This window comes from Onychostoma macrolepis, chromosome 13, assembly GCF_012432095.1.
Source record: "Onychostoma macrolepis isolate SWU-2019 chromosome 13, ASM1243209v1, whole genome shotgun sequence".
NCBI classification, from domain to species: Eukaryota; Metazoa; Chordata; class Actinopteri; order Cypriniformes; family Cyprinidae; genus Onychostoma; species Onychostoma macrolepis.
The window spans coordinates 26,629,183-26,645,992 of record NC_081167.1 but is presented as its reverse complement, the minus strand read 5'-3'; the positions used below and the strand labels follow the sequence as shown (position 1 = coordinate 26,645,992).

The following is a 16,810-nucleotide window of genomic DNA, read 5'->3' as shown; positions in this document are numbered from 1 at the left end:
GAAAAAGTGAGGAGAAAAACTACAAAGGGCTTTCAATACAGTGCTTGTCAAACAGGTGCTTTTTGTATAAAAACCACTTCCCAGAGCCAGAAACAGCCCTAAAATACATGGTCAGTTGTGTTGAATGTGTGCATTGCCATGGTGATAAGCCCAAGCAGTGCAGTAAATTGTAAGTAAAAGTTGATGAAATTCTAGAGTCTGTTAGAGAGTTAAGCTCCTTTCAGCCAAGACTAGCAAAGATAAAACACATCCAGGGGCCCAAGGTCCATCTGGTCTTCACCTGTGTTGAGTCTATTCAGAACCCTAAACCCCGTTCTAACCTCTGTGACACTACAGGAATCTTAATAGAGATTCTGAGACTGAGTAAAAGAATGAGATTTAGAGATTGTCCACTCTTTGATGTCTGTCTGTCACCCATCTTTCATTGCCTGTGGCTTTAACTGTTTGTTTTTTTTCCTTCTCCTTAACAGCTCTGCAGCCTCAAAGCCCTCACCTTGTTCAGATAAATCCATATCATACAGAGATTAATTGAAAACAATAGAGGTCCTGTCTATGGATCTGGTCTTGTATGGTTAAAAAGTCATGCACACAGGAAAAAAGCACAATCTGAGGTGGGACAATGGACTCTTGAAAACTCTTCTGGTACGGTAATAATTAATTTGCTAAACGTTTCTGTAAGTTGTATTTGCACTATAATTTCAGAGTGTGCTATATGGATGAGAAGGTAAAGGAAAACAAAGCTGAAATTAATGTGAAAAAGCAACATTTTTATTGAGTTACATCAAGTACAGTTTTGTTCCCAAAGCAGTTTTCATTGTGCTCTTTACACAGTGGTTTTGATTTTAAGTAATTTTGCATAGGTATTCAAAGACCTTATTTACAGTATAAGCAGGATTGGCCAACGTTGGTCCTGGAGATCCACAGTCCTGCAGAGTTCAGCTCCAACTTTAAATCAATCACACCTGAACAAGCTAATCAAGTTTTAAGAGTTACTAGAAATCTACAGGCAAGTTTTAATCGAGGTTGGAGCAAAACTCTGCAGGACTGTGGCTCTCCAGGACCGATGTTGACCAGCCCTGGTATAAAGTTTTTATACAAATCAACAGTTGTTGTTGGTGTTGTTGAGAAGTCCAAAGTCACCATGTCAATGTATGAAATGTTTATCACGGTCCTGTTCAAGGTAAAGTTGGGTGGAGATCAGTGATCAGGTTTGGCCATTTTTGGATTAGAAGTCTCCAAATACTCTTACGAGTTTGCTTGACTCACAAGTGTAAGTAAACCATGACTAAGTTTCTTGGACTGCTCCATGCAAGTCCCAAATTTCAGGTAAAGCTAAAGGTTTACTTAACAGGATCCATTCTAAGCTTTAGTGAAGCTACACCAAAGTCATAACCTTGAGTGATGCTGGCTGAAAGCGGCGGATCTTCTTCTTCAGTGCTCTGGAAGCTTTTATGCGACAGGCTGCTGGCTCTGGGCGATGGTGTTGCTGAAGAGAAAAGCCAGCTGCTGTGGTCCCCATCGCAGCCTGAGCCCACACTAAACTGCCTTCATCTTCCTCTTCTTCCTCCAACAGGTCCTCCTCATCCAGCGAGAGACTGCTGTCCGAGTCTGAGGCCGTCTGAGAGCCCTGACTGGACTCACTGTCTCCAAAACGGTTTGTGGTGTAGTCGCTCATCTCTCCATCACTGCTTGCTGCGATAGTAGAGTGAAAGAGTGATGCACACTCTGCAGAGTACTCCGAAAACTCTGACTCACAGCGAGGAGGGTAGCGACTGGAGATTGGAGCTGCTGGATATCTAGATTCCAAGTAATTGAAGTAAGAGGAAGTGGAAAGTGAGTGGGGAAGGGCCCGTGGAGGACAACCCCACTGACCTGAGCGAGGCCTGGCACTAACACTCCTTACCATGGCCCCCTTTCGAGAGTTTAACATCTCTTTGGATCTTTGAGTTTGGAGAGCTGGGGGCAAAGGGATCTCAGAGGAGGAAGGCCATTTCCGAGAACTTTGTTTCTTTTTGGCTTGGTCTAGAGGAAGGTGCACAGGTTCTGGGGCTTTACGGGACTTGGTGGACTTGGAGGTTTGGCTTTGTTGAAGGTGAGGGTTGTTCTGGATGTAGTGCGAGTTGAAAAGTCCATTACAACTGCAATCTGAGCAAGAGTTCATCTGGGACTCTTCCAGATTTGTAACTCTGCCTTTGCATGAGCTGGACTGTTTTAAGTCAGCTCGGGTTTTGGTGCAGAACTCTCGAGACAAGTGTTTATGCTGCTGTTTCTTTGCTGAAGGCTTCTCAGAGCTCTTCTTTTTCAGTTTTACAGATTTCGTTTTCTTGTCTGCCTGACGCACTTTCACCCTCTGAGACCCTGCCGGAACAAACTGTGCATGGACAAATTCTGATTGAGCTGTGCTGCCTTTATCCCCAAAAGAAGCTCTATCGTCTTCTCTTCTGAAGGTAAAACTTGACCTCCTCTCTACTGGCTTTGGAACCATAGATGGGTCCTTGAAAAACTGTCCACTCCCTTTGTCTGAGAAACCATTCTCAGACTCAGTACCAGCCTTGCTTGTGGCATTCTTTATTGGAAAGTAATTCTTTTTGAGATCCATGGAAAGTGTTGAGTGTGTGCCATGGCACAATGTCTGGACCTCAGTTGCTTTGGAATTGGGCTCCAGACCAGGTGCATTCCTCAGCTGCTGATTGCTGTTTAGTGATGAAGATGTTTTTCCAGTCTCCAGTGCATTTTCTAAGGGCACTGATATTTGCTGAAGGGATCCCAGCAGTTGAGGACCATTCAGATGTCTGTAGGACATTTCTTGGGATCTGGGTCTTTGCTCCTGTGTACTGCTAACAGTATCATTTCTTTTTATGCTTAACAGGTTTATCTTATTGGAGCTTCGCTGTAGTAACTTGTTGATGTATCCAGCAGTCCTGGAATTTGTGGACCCTTCGTTTGGGTTTTGGGTTTCCTCTTCAAGACCCACTCCAGACATTCCATCAAGTGCTACTGGATTTCCCTGATCAGCGGTGCAACTGAAGATAGGGCTTTGTAAGGCCACAGCATGCAGTGGACTGGGATAACAGTACACTTCTGTCCCATTGCTAGATACCAGGTTACTCTGGTATTTAGGGTCTACTGAGGGGTTTTGGAGGCTACCACAAGGGGTGGAGCTCTTCACATCAGTGGATTTGAAGGAGCCAAAACCAGGTGCAATCATTCGGTCAAGGTCCCCTGAAATAAAGACACAGGAAAAATGGCATCAAGTTAATGTACTTTACATTTCAGAAGTTAAGCTGGTTATGACTATAGTGTCTACAACAAGATTCTACCCATATACCCCATAGTTCTTTGTTCAAACTTTACCTAAATAACACATTTTCATGCTTACCTGTGGAAACAGGTCTTTGTCTTGCTCTTTCAGCTCGAGCCGATGTTGTTCGTATACAGCTGCTACCGAGCTTTACTCCTGATCGTGGTGCATCGGACTGGGCAGTGCTCTCATCAGCAGAACAACGACGGGACACACCGGTCTGTCCGGAACCACTACGGCCATGTGGCGCATATGAGGTGGGGAGATGAGGAAGCAGACTGGTTTGAGATGAGGAGAGACTCTCGCTGTAGACGGAGGTGCATGAATTGGACAACGAGCCTGAACCACCATCACTGAGCTCATAGAACCCTGGGAGTAGAAGTTTGCACGCTTAGATTAGAGTTCATTTTTGTAACAAAAAATGCTTGATGTTGTCTTTCAGTTCTAAAAATGTTGGAAGGTAGTGAACATTTTTAAAGATGAAGTGTGCAATTTGTCACGGTTATGTCCAATACATTAAGGCCATTTAAACAAACAGTTTCCATTTCCATTTGGTGTTGGCAAATGGAGAAGAAATTACAATTAGTGATACGTGAATGGGTATGTTTAGTCACCTGAACTGGGTCTGCTGTCACTCTCGAGGTGTTCAGTGGATGCTTTACACACATCCAGTTTCAGGTCATTGATCTGTTGATCTAGCTGCTGGAGATGAGTCTTCAATCCCACATCCTGTTTGCGCAGACGTGTCTGCAGGTACAACACACATTCGCAAATATTAGTATGGAAATAAATCGCCTTCATATCATGCATTATCACATAAATTTGACTTAATGCATCATGCAGTGTTTAGTACATTTATTATCCACATTTGCAGACTTGTATATAAACTCAGTATTCATGATACAAATACTAAGCTGAAAGTTTGAGAATTGTGAAGTGCACTAAACTCCAAGTTAGTCAAGCACAACAGAACTAAGTGTTCTTTGTTAAGCTGTTCTTCACTCCGATTCCAAACTAACTACAGGAGAACATGGAAAACTGGATGTTTCCAGACATTTAATGACTGATATGACTCCTGCTGTTATACGACGTAGACAAGAGGAGAAAAGACAGAGAGAGGAAGCAAATAAAGGAGGAAAGCGGTTGACTATTAACTAGGCAAGGATAAAGGGTAGCCCGGGGGAAGTGCTGTAAGATTACTAATCTCTCTCCTGGAGAGGAACACAAACTATTGTGTAAACTAAATGTATAGGAACAAGAGGAAATGACAATGCCAAATGCAGAAAATCTATAATGGTTGACTGTAAACCAGCTTTGCAAAATAAAGAGTCACACCTGTGCCAAACTCTGACAACGCACAAATTTTAGTCTGTCGTCTTTGTTCTTGCCGGTTAGTGAAAGAAGAATGAGGAACACTAATCCGATTTTATCTGAGGGTATTACTGTAAACTATGGTTGTGTGGATAATGCAACCAGTTAAAACAAACCACAAACTGAGAAAATCCTTATTGATAATAGGGTTAATAGTATAATGAAGGGTTTTCTAAACTCAAGGGGTTTGCTGTAGCGGAGTACTGGTATCTGAATGAATATGAAGGTAAACGTGCCAGATGTTTTCTCAAGGTTCCTAGATATTTTGACTAATTAAGCCTTTCTTTTTAAAGATTGCACAATGAGCAATATCTAGCTGATAATTCAGAGCAGAGCATAACTAGAAATATGTAATTCACTACAAAAACCTTCATAACTTTTTCAGGAAATTACTTTTCCTGGAATTGTTCTGATATTTTGTTTAGTTTTCTGTTCATTTTGGAAATGTACTTATAAACAGCGTATAAGAATCTTAATGCACACATATAGCCGCATTGGTGGAGCTCTTATTGTAGATGATATCCACCGTGCAATTTCCTTGTGCTTTGGAAAAAAGATGCCATTTCGTGATTGATTTAAATGGTGTAAGAACACTATTGCCAGTCTCTAATATGTCTATAGCCCAGAGTCAATTTGACCGTCGAGCATTAGAAGGGTTCAACAAAAGTCCAAAAGGTTCAAACGTGCATCGCCTGCGGGGTCAAATCTGTGTCGCCAACCGGGCCACAGTTCCTCTGTTACCATTCTCATTAAATTGGGTTAATCATCAGAAGCGGACTGGCCCCCCTCAGAGCTCTTGATTTATGACCCCTCACTATATGACCCCCAGCTGAGCCCGTGATTCAGCACTGGATTCAATCATCAAGGGCACTGCCGAACCATGCACAAAATACACCAATGAATCCTCACTACAGTAAAAGCACATGGGAATGCATGTTATATTCAAAGATTCTCATTTGCTGCTGGAAAATCTACTTAATAATGTAAGAACTGACTAAATCATAGAAAACATCTGGTAGATCTATCTATATCCATTCTAAATCCAAAATTTATATATAACTGAAGTGTTTTAAAAGAATCAATGTATTTTACATGGTTTTGTCAGCTGTAAGCATTTTTCGTGAACATTTTTTACTTGGCTGGTATAAATAGTCATGTGACTATAGCTGTTTAATCAAGATGATGTCTTTGTCAAAGCTCCTTGAAAGTAAGGCAAATAAGAGCTGTAAAAGCATAATACAGATACTATATTTGATACATAAAATAATTAAATTGATTATTATTCATATTAATAAGATTGCTTCAACTCACATGTCAATGGTCAGAGCCCAAGAGCCCAATTTTGGACAGTCTGATTCACACGGTTTTATTATTAAATGCAAAGTAAATTTAAATATGCATTTATACTTTAATATTTTTGTTGCCCATCTGTTAGAGAAAAAACAACTGTATACAGTTGTCACCAAAATAAACCACAAACTTAATTCAAAATTATTAAGATGTCGTCTCACCAGCTGTTGTTTGAGTAGAGTAAGTGTTGCCTCCAGTCTCAGCTCCTCTGTGCTCACGTTCTCGTGTTTTGATGTCTCGGTCTCCTCTCGGTTCAGGGTCAGAGCCCAGTGCACCATGGCACTCTGTTTGTCCCGGAGGAAACGCAGCTCCTGCAGTCCAGCCAGCGCTGCGTGCAGCCTCTCTCCGGTCCTCCCCCGTTCCATTCCTGCTGCTGCGCTCAGCACACCTGACCCAGGTATTTTTCTTCCCAACATTATCAGACGTGCGGTTTAGACATTTCCAGAGAGGCGAGGAAATAACGAGATCCGCTATGTGACTGTGCCTGTTCAACGTGCCTCCCAGTGTGAATCAACTATTGTGTTTGGACGAAGCGCGTGAGTGTATACAGTACCTGCACAACCCCGCCCACCTCCGCGCTGACCGTGGAAAACCACGCCCCTCGCGGGCTGATTGGCGGACATTGGCTGAGGATGGTCAGTGAATTTGCCAATCTTGCTTTGGTAAATGTCTGGGGTATGAATTTTAATGAGGTTACGTGATCAAAAGCTCGAGAAAAAAAAAAAAAAAAAAAGTTACGAAAATTTAGTGTAAACAGATTAATATGTATATTTAGTCTGCATCAGGATTCGGAGATATCTACCAGGATACGTTTCAGGATTCAGGATGCGTAGATTTCTTAAGACTCTGCCTCTTAGAAAAATAATGCATAAAAAGGAGTTATTTATAATGGACACAACAAATCCAGATTAAATTGTCTACCTTTTATACGTTTATCCACAATAAATAAATCGCTTAATCGAACTTCGTTTGAACAATTAGCGACTAGCGCCCTCTTGCGTACGATGCCTGACTTACAGAAAACGTCAATAAACATTGATCATTAAAATAAGTGCAATGGAAACCTTTTAACACTATCCGGGGTAAAATACCAAAAAGTTACATGCTAATGCTTTGGGACATACCATAGTTCATGTATGTAAAATGACTTTCCAAGAGCTGAAGGTAACCAAACAAAAATATTTAATAAACATAATATCATTTTATTCTTAATGTGGACCATGCTGAGCGTCAAACAGGGTTTATTACACAGAGTATCTGGAATCCATGTGCATTTTTTGTGATGTACACAGGAAACGTGTGTTGATGAGAACAGGACATTAGATAGCATCAGGGTTGGAGCCCTCATCGCTGGCAGAGGCGCTGTGTCTGTGAGGTAAAGTCAAACTGTCTTTCCTCTACAGCTTAGATGAGTTTACCTCTGACAGCCACAGGATGTGGGAGAGGAAGTGAGATACAGGATAGATGCAAAATAAATACCACAAAGAGACCTTTTATGTGTAAGCCAGAGGATGCAAAATCTGATCAAGATTAAATACAATGTTTTATAAATGTCATAAAATGCGAGATGGTTTGATTATGTTTTCGAGTCAGCCATCTAAACAAATGAATCTCACAAATCCACAAAATCAAAAAGAGAGAATGTAATCTTATTTTGAATTACAAAAAATAAAGTGTAGCCTATTTTTAGGACCTTTAGGATGGCTTTGCATTCTAGTTCTCATTATTGTGTAGTACAAAAAGCCAATTCATAAAGAAAAAGACATTATGTTTTTGTAATAGGCCTACAGTTGTGAAAAATACATGCAATACATTTTTACAGTCAGTGTAATAATTTATGCAAAAACCTAGTCAGATTCTAATGAGAAATGAAAAATTAATAAATTGAGAATCAATGGGTTTAATTTTATGTAAAATATCGTTTCCTCATTTTTGTTCATTTTGGCAGATATGTCTTTGTGAGATTCATCCATGCAGTGACATTGCCGAAGTCAGAAACAGAATCCTGTGTGAGACTCTAATGTACCTGCTATTGTGATTTACATAAACTTACCACATGGAGACACTACACCGCGTTTCGACGAGGATGTTTGCTGTTACCAGCAGGTGGCGCTATGACCTAAGCATTAAGTGCAGTATTTGATCCCGTGTTAGTCTCAGGAAAACGATGTCCAAGTCGCACTACACCCTAAAATGCAAAAATACAAAAAAAAAATAAAAAAATAAAAAATTGAAGTTGTTATTTTATTGCTCTCTTGCTTCTGGGTGTTTTACTTTCATTTTACTTTCTAGTTTTAATAATAACTAATACTTATATATATATATATATTATAAATATGAAGTCTCATGATTCTTAGTGGTGATTTGAAAATTATTTTACAGTATTATTGTATAATGATTTTTTTTTTTTTTTTTCGTACATTTAAATCTGATTTTAAAATCTAATGAAGAGTGAATAATTATCTTATTTTGATTTGGGGACCTGAGACTTTGAACTAAAGATGATCTGTTAAGGATGTTTCCAAAAATGCTTCTCTGACATCTGTATGTGTGATGCTGGCTCAGGGAAAATGTCATCTTGCAGCATTGTGAGGGTCCAGTGTCTTAGCCATTTGCTTTGATCAGTGTGAGGCGAAGGTCTCGGACTGTAAACTGCATGAAACTGTAAGGGGAAAGTGATGCTTATCTTGTCTTGCCTTAAATCTCTGCCGTAGATACAGGTCCAGTGGACATAATACTAACATTGTCCTCTCTGGATGTCCCTATGCCCTTATCCCCTTCAAAGCACTTCCTTATAGTGATGTCACAGCGGTTTTGATCCCTCAGTGTCCTCCTCTGCTACAATGCATACCAATAAGGGTGTAAGTAAATGGTTACATGCTGATGTAATGTCAAATAAACACACATGCTCTGTTGCAAAACCTAGTGAGCTGTGCAGCTCTGCTGTCTACAAAGCACACAGCCTACACTCTTAAAAGGAATGATTCACCTAAAAATGAATATTTGCTGAAAACGCACTCATCCTCAGGCCATTGGTGAGTTTGTTTCTTCATCAGAACAGATTTGGAGAAATGTAGCATTACATAATTTGCTCACCAATGGATCCTCTGCAGTGAATGGGTGCCGTGAGAATGAGAGTCCAATACAATATTATGGAAGGCTCACCGGATACAACGGTTTGAAGTTACAAACGTCTTAATGATTGTTTATTTTTTATTTATTTATTTATTTGGATCCCCATTAGCTATGCCCTAAAGCAGGCATCCTCAAATCTCACTCAGAGTTTAGCTCTAACCCTAATCAAACACACCTGAGCATGCTAATTAGAGTCTTCAAGATCATTAGAAAATCACAGGTAGGTGAGTTTGATCAGAGTTTTGAGAAAGATTTGAGGAACCCTGCCCTAAAGCATTGCTAGTCTCCCTGGGGTCCACACAACACTTAAAATTCATACATTATTACATACATAAAAAAAGTTAAATACATTCTCTACATTCCAAGACATCTCTATAAACATTTCTTCTTCTTTTTAATATATAAAAAATTTGCTCATTTATTTAATTCCTATACCTCAATTCCAAGCTATGCCTTTACCTGCCTTTTAAAATCATTTTTTTTGTGTTTTACTGATTAATGACAATGGTAAGAGATTACATGATTCCATTGCCCTAAATATTACTGAGGTTAAAAATCTAACCTCTGTTGCTCGTCTAACATATTCATGTGACTGAACATTGGATTGTAATTGATTATACTGATCCAGCGGAGTTTTAAACTGTAAAAGCTTCCATGTTGGTAACAGTATTGAAGCAATCATCCTATCTTCCACTCTTAACCATTTAAGATTAAAATGCATACTATTAATATTTGTACTGTACGGACACTGGAGGATTAATCGCACTGCCTTATCTTGTACCAAATGGAGTTTCCTTAAATCCTTTTTTTGTAGCATTGGCCCATATTATCTGACAATAGTCAAGTTGTGAGAAGAAGAGAGTATCCAATATTATTTTCATTATATCAAACATAAAATATTGTCTATATCTCCTTACTACAGGTAACGATGAATTGATGATGATGAATTTGTTTATTACAAAATGCAGCTTTTCACTTCACTAGATGTTAACTGATGAACTGGAGTCATGTGGATTTCATGTAATTTATTGTGATGTTTTTATCAGCTGTTTGGATGCTCATTCTGACGGCACCCATTCACTGCAGATGATCCATTGGTAAGCAAGTGATGTAATGCTAAATTTCACCAAATCTGTTCTGATGAAAAAACAAACTCATCTACATCTTGAATGGCCTGAGGGTGAGTAAATGTTCAGCAAATATTTTGTTTTAGGCTTTCTATAAAGGTTTTAAAAAATTATGGTTTCTAAAGGGTGGCAGTGACACCACAGAAGAACCGTTTTTGGTTCCCCAAAGAACCTTTCAGTAAACAGTTGTTGTTTTTTTGTTTGTTTTTTTCTTAGTGTGAAGAATGTTTTAATACTCTGAGGAGCCTTTTTGTGGAATGGAAAGGTTCCATTAATGTAAAAAAATATTTGTGGAACCAAAGATGCCAATAAAGAACCTTGATTTTTAAGCATGCAGGTTTAAGCATTTTATCAGGAGGGAAACAAATAACACCAGAAGGATTTCCTCATTGCATGTTCTTTTAAGAAACAGATTTTTATCTCTACTCCTTAATGCAGAGCTTTTATCTTCAATATGTGTCTCAATTTTTCCATGTCATTTTTTCTTTTTGTTTATCTATCTCTCATTCTCTCTCCTCCACCTTCACGAATGCAGCCGTCCAAATAAGACACAAAAGCCTCAAAACACAACCATAGCGACAGACAGAGATGCAGTGCAGACCTTTTAAAGGATCGGAATCTCTGAGAGGGCAGAAGAAAGAAGCGTTCGGTGATAAGGTGTACCTGTATTTGTGAGGCAATAAAGGAGGAACAACAGGAAGTGCATCAGGGGGAGTGAAAGGTAAACAGGAATCTGTTGTCAAATGTGGACAGTGATGAATACAAGAAAACAAACACATCTTTATGTAGGCGTTCACAGGGCTCACGGCCTTCAAGCCACCAGCATCTGATATCATGCACAAGGTATTTTACTGGGTGGGTGTGTGTGTGTTGAATAGAGTTTTATTTGTGTGTATAGTGTGGATTGTCTTTCTGAAAATATGCACTTGCTGCAGCCCAGAGCAAAACTTTATTGCTGTTTCATAGCTAAGGAGACTAAATTTAGTTCAGCTGTTTCAGATTAGATACTTGTTGACATGCAGTGAAAGTATAAAGCTTTAAAATGAATGTGGGTAGCAACTCAGAGCATTTGGTCTTGGAAGAATGAAATAAGAAATGTTTGAGTTGATACTGAAACCTCTGGTTTCTTGGTAAATCTGAGCACAGTTTGAGATTATTGGGATCTTTGTCAATGGAGAAAAATCTGAGAAGCAAGAGACTCCATTAATTTCCATTCAATCTCTAGAAGAAATATCTAGGAAAGACATTATTGAGATCTTATTCACGCTTTTTCTTTCCTATGGGAATTATTATCCTAGTTATTTGTTGTGCATGATAGGAAGAAAGAAAGAAAGTATTTGTATAAATATGCACACAGTTGGTATGTGTGTGTGTGTGTGTGTATGGTCTGCTGTCATGAGGGGTTTCCCATGCTGGTTGTCTGATTGAGTCTCGGAGCTTCATTCACAAACAAAACCACAGATATGGGATTTCAGACATCAAAGAACATTTTCTCTTTACCTAAAAACATCTCTGAATCCCTTCTGCACCTCTGAGAGACTCACACAAACACTTTCCCACAGAAAGAAAGTCACTTCTTTACACATTATAGTATTTAATTCACCTTTCTTTCAGTGTACTTGTATATATTTATGAAGTATGTTAAGTCAAATTTGTCAAAAATGTCTGTTTTTATTTTTATTTTTGCATTAGATGCAAAATATAAAACCATAATTTCTAAATAATAAAACTATAATTATAAATAATTAATTAAAATAATAAAACTATAATTTCTTTTAAAGGAATATAACACAATCACACTTTTTATTCAAGCAAAAACGTGTATGTAATAAAAGAAAAACAAAAGGTATACTGCTCAAAATGACACCTTTAATGCAAATTTTGATGAGGATTGTATGATCTTTGAATAATATCAGACTTTAAATGCAAAATATTTAAAGTGTACCTGAAGTATACTTGCAATAGTTCCACTTTAGCAGAATAAAATATACTAAGTATATCTTTAATTGCACTTCAGCACTACTTCTGCACAATTCAAGTGCATTAAGTACAAAATTAGTTGTTCCAATTTAGCAGATTTAAGTATACCAAAAGTACAATTGAGGACATTTTATTAAGTACATAAATATAAAAATGTAGTTGTATATACTTTGCATGAAATAAATGTATTTCAAATACATTGAAGTATATTTATTTTTTCACTAGGGCACAGTTTTCACACAAAAAATGAATGAATAAATAAATAAAAGCACTTAAAACTATTTTCAACATTGATGAAAAAAAATTGTAATTTTTAAACGGTAGAATATATCCACTAAAAATTATTTTAAAAAATTGTTTTATATAGCAATTCGTTTTTAAATGTGATTTAATGTCAACCTGAACACTAATTCCTGGTTTTATTGTGCATATTATTCCAATTATTAATTTTATTATTCCATTTGCAACTAATCTAACCTCCTTAATCTGATATATTAAAACAAGAGTAAAACAAGATATGCAACAAGAAAATAAAACGTGGGACAATACTCTATCCATCAGGAATTGACTGGATTGTGAAAAGTGAGCGTTACAGAACAGAGGCAGGTGGATGGATGAGAGGGATTGAAAAGTAAAAGTGTTTTGTGAAGTCATTTTAGAGGTAGTACAAGTGTACATTCACATTTAATATTACACAGGGCAAACCCTTATAGGCCGTAATGTAAGACATGTGTGCGCAGGTGTGGCCACCCACACAAAGACAAATTCTCTCGGTTTGAAGAGATGAGAAGTATTGATTTACTCTGATGTCATGTTACTCTCATGTGGAGAGCATGCAGTGAAAAGGAAGGCACCCCGTAAAACCATCTAACTGTAAACCTGTCCATCCGTTCCTGTGGTGAGTCCCGGCATTACCCACAATCCTCTTTGTTCTAAACCACATCTGAGCAAGAACAAAGCCAAGCATCTCTGATATGTCAATGAGATGTCTACACAAGCCACTGGCATCAACACAATGTTTAGTGCAGGTTGTTAATGTGTAAACGTGTGTGTATGTGTGTGTGTGTGTGTGGAGGAGCATGTCTAAACATGTTTCTCAGCTAGTCACCACTAATATGTTATTTCCCCTTTGTTTATCTTTTAAGAGGGTCTGTGGGACTTTTACTCTATTATATACTGTATACAGTATCAGCATTGTTAGAGTAGATGTTTAGACTGTGACTGATGAGTGCTGTGCTTTATTAAAGCTGAAAGGGATCGTTCACCCACAAATGAAAAGTCTATCATCATTTACTCACCCTCATGTTGTTCCAACCCCGCATGACTTTCTTTCTTCAGTGGAAGACAAAAGGAGATTTCAGGAGAGCAGAACGTCTGCTCTTTTCCATATGAAAGGCAATCAAGCTACAGCAAAAATTGCACCATTAATGCATCATAAAAGTCCTCTGAAGCCATATGATACATTTCAGGCTCTTCCTCACATAAGCTAATATGGCATTAAAATCTCATTTGCACCTTTGTATAGTCAATCTCGCCACATCTCATTTGGTCACATGACATGAAAAGCAATGACGTGTGGTATCATTGACGTCAAAGCTTGCACAATGTGTCCTTATGTTGCATATGTGAATATGCATGATTAACTGCTGTGAAAGGGAAAGATTATCAGCGAATAATGATTGAATTTTCACATAGTGCCACCTTTTGCCTTCGAAATGGAAGGAAGAAATCATATGGGATTATAACAATACGATGGTGAAAAAATTATAACAAATTAGAATTTTTGGTTATATTTGAGTTTGTTCGCTGTTTATTGCTGGATATGAATTCAAATATATTTAATAACTGCATTTCTCATTTGCACTATTATTTATGATTTGCAGAATCAATAAGTTTGTGAAGTGCAGGAAAACTATCATTTGTTTTACATAGAACTGCACACACTATTTGCCATGGCAATAAACAGCTTGTAGAAATCAAATTAGCAGCATAATTTCTTGAATAAATTGACACTTATATATTTACAATGTTTTTCAAAAGTTTGGGGTTGGTAAGATATTTAATATTTTTGAAAGAATTCTCTTATTCTCACCATGACTGCATTTGTTTGATCAAAAATACAGTAAAAACAGTAATAATTGTGAAATATTATTACAATTTTAAATAACTGTTTTCTATTTAATCTATCTATCTATACTGTGATTCAAAGCTGAATTTTCAGCATCTTGAAAACAGTTGTGCTGCTTAATATAAAGTGTAATACTTTTTTTTTTTTTTTTCTTTGGATTCTTTGATGAATAGAAAGTTCAAAATAGCAGCATTTATTTGCAATTGAAATCTTTTGTAACATTATTAATGTCTTTACCGTTACTTTTGATGAATGTATTGCATCCTTGTTGAATAAAAGCATTGATACTGCTCACACCAGACTTTTGAGTGATTCAACATGTCTTATTACAAATGTGTACAGTTTGCACAGGCTGTGACACTCATCTTTTTTCATTTATTATTTATAGGTTTACTCATCTCACACTCGTTCGTTTCATGGGACTGGCGTATAACTCATAAGAGGACAGATGTCTGCATGGACAGAAGGAAAGATAGAATTCAGTGAAGGGTTTTACCTGAAAGACTGCATTTAGCTCTGGGAGATTATGTTTTAAGGGTGGGTATAAAAACGTCAAGGCCCATTCAAGAGTGAGTTATCCAGACCAACCTCCAGTGGCCTGTATTCAGACACAGACTCCCTGCTAAAAGAGAAGCACTCTTTCTCCAGGAGCGGAGAGAGCTTGATTGCTTTAAGAGCACGTAAAGTGCTGGTCCAAGTCGAATTCCACACGTTGCCATCGTAAAACAGTCACCAAATTAATGTTAATCTGTTTTTAATGATGGAGTATCCCACAAGTGACCACACTGCTCGGGAAAGTTTGACTTGGAGCCATCTCCAATAACAGAGGCAGAAGAGGTGCACTGATAGACCTGATTTAAAGCAATTCTGACGTAAAAGTAAAAACCTTTGGGTAAAGGCCTCTATATACTGTAGTTTATACTGTGTCAGAGAATGCTGTAAATCTGTTGATTTCAAGTGAAATAGTGTGTTGCAAGAAAGTAAAATTCAAAGATTTGCAAAAATCTTTTTAAGACACTTTTTAAACTAAATATTAGGGAATATAATCTTCTTCTTGACTCATTTTAAAGCAGCATCACACACTGCAAAAAAACAAACAAACAAAAAAACAATGCACTTGAGGTGCTATATGATAAAACCTGAAGTATTGTTTTTGCTTTTTTAAATATATATATATATATATATATATATATATATATATACAGGTGCTGGTCATATAATTAGAATATCATCAAAAAGTTGATTTATTTCACTAATTCCATTCAAAAAGTGAAACTTGTATATTATATTCATTCATTACATATATTTCAAATGTTTATTTCTTTTAATTTTGATGATTAGAGCTTACAGCTCATGAAAGTCAAAAATCAGTATCTCAAAATATTAGAATATTACTTAAGACCAATACAAAGAAAGGATTTTTAGAAATCTTGGCCAACTGAAAAGTATGAGCATGTACAGCACTCAATACTTAGTTGGGGCTCCTTTTGCCTGAATTACTGCAGCAATGCGGCGTGGCATGGAGTCGATCAGTCTGTGGCACTGCTCAGGTGTTATGAGAGCCCAGGTTGCTCTGATAGTGGCCTTCAGCTCTTCTGCATTGTTGGGTCTGGTGTCTCTCATCTTCCTCTTGACAATACCCCATAGATTCTCTATGGGGTTCAGGTCAGCGAGTTTGCTGGCCAATCAAGCACAGTAACACTATGGTCATTGAACCAGCTTTTGGTACCTTTGGCAGTGTGGGCAGGTGCCAAGTCCTGCTGGAAAATGAAATCAGCATCTCCATAAAGCTTGTCAACAGAAGGAAGCATGAAGTGCTCTAAAATTTCCTGGTAGATGGCTGCGTTGACTGTGGACATCAGAAAACACAGTGGACCAACACCAGCAGATGACATGGCAGCCCAAATCATCACTGACTGTGGAAACTTCACACTGGACTTCAAGCAACATGGATTCTGTGCCTCTCCAGTCTTCCTTCAGACTCTGGGACCTTGATTTCCAAATGAAATGTAAAATTTACTTTCATCTGAAAAGAGGACTTTGGACCACTGAGCAACAGTCCAGTTCTTTTTCTCCACAGCCCAGGTGGCTTGGTAGCCCTTTTCCTGAAGACGTCTGAGCGTGGTGACTCTTGATGCACTGACTCCAGCTTCAGTTCTCTCCTTGTGAAGCTCTCACAAGTGTTTGAATCAGCTTTGCTTGACTGTATTCTCAAGCTTGCGGTCATCCCTGTTGCCTGTGCACCTTTTCCTACCCAAATTCTTCCTTCCAGTCAACTTTGCATTTAATATGCTTTGATACAGCACTCTGTAAACAGCCACACCTTTCAGTAATGACCTTCTGTGACTTACTCTCTTTGTGGAGGGTGTCAATGTTCGTCCTCTGGATCATTGCCAAGTCAGCAGTCTTCCCCATTAT

At 38.1% G+C, this 16,810-nt stretch overlaps 1 protein-coding gene across 9 annotated transcripts; it reads right to left on the bottom strand.

The window, feature by feature from the left end:
• Positions 1-749: 749 nt before the first annotated feature.
• Positions 750-9,297, bottom strand: dact2 (dishevelled-binding antagonist of beta-catenin 2). 9 transcript variants are annotated; one of them, XM_058796890.1, is made up of 10 exons: positions 9,012-9,297; positions 8,765-8,860; positions 8,505-8,684; positions 8,076-8,210; positions 6,825-6,874; positions 6,576-6,730; positions 6,184-6,427; positions 3,916-4,048; positions 3,380-3,670; positions 750-3,222 (listed from the first exon to the last, which is right to left on the bottom strand). In XM_058796890.1, the coding sequence occupies exons 7-10, from the start codon at positions 6,385-6,387 to the stop codon at positions 1,376-1,378; spliced, it is 2,475 nt and encodes an 824-aa protein (XP_058652873.1). In that variant the 5' UTR covers positions 6,388-6,427; positions 6,576-6,730; positions 6,825-6,874; positions 8,076-8,210; positions 8,505-8,684; positions 8,765-8,860; positions 9,012-9,297; the 3' UTR covers positions 750-1,375. The 9 variants fall into 9 exon arrangements, with proteins under 9 accessions (XP_058652873.1, XP_058652872.1, XP_058652870.1 ...); XM_058796889.1 differs by having other exon boundaries at positions 8,765-8,857; XM_058796887.1 differs by having other exon boundaries at positions 9,119-9,297.
• Positions 9,298-16,810: the final 7,513 nt, after the last annotated feature.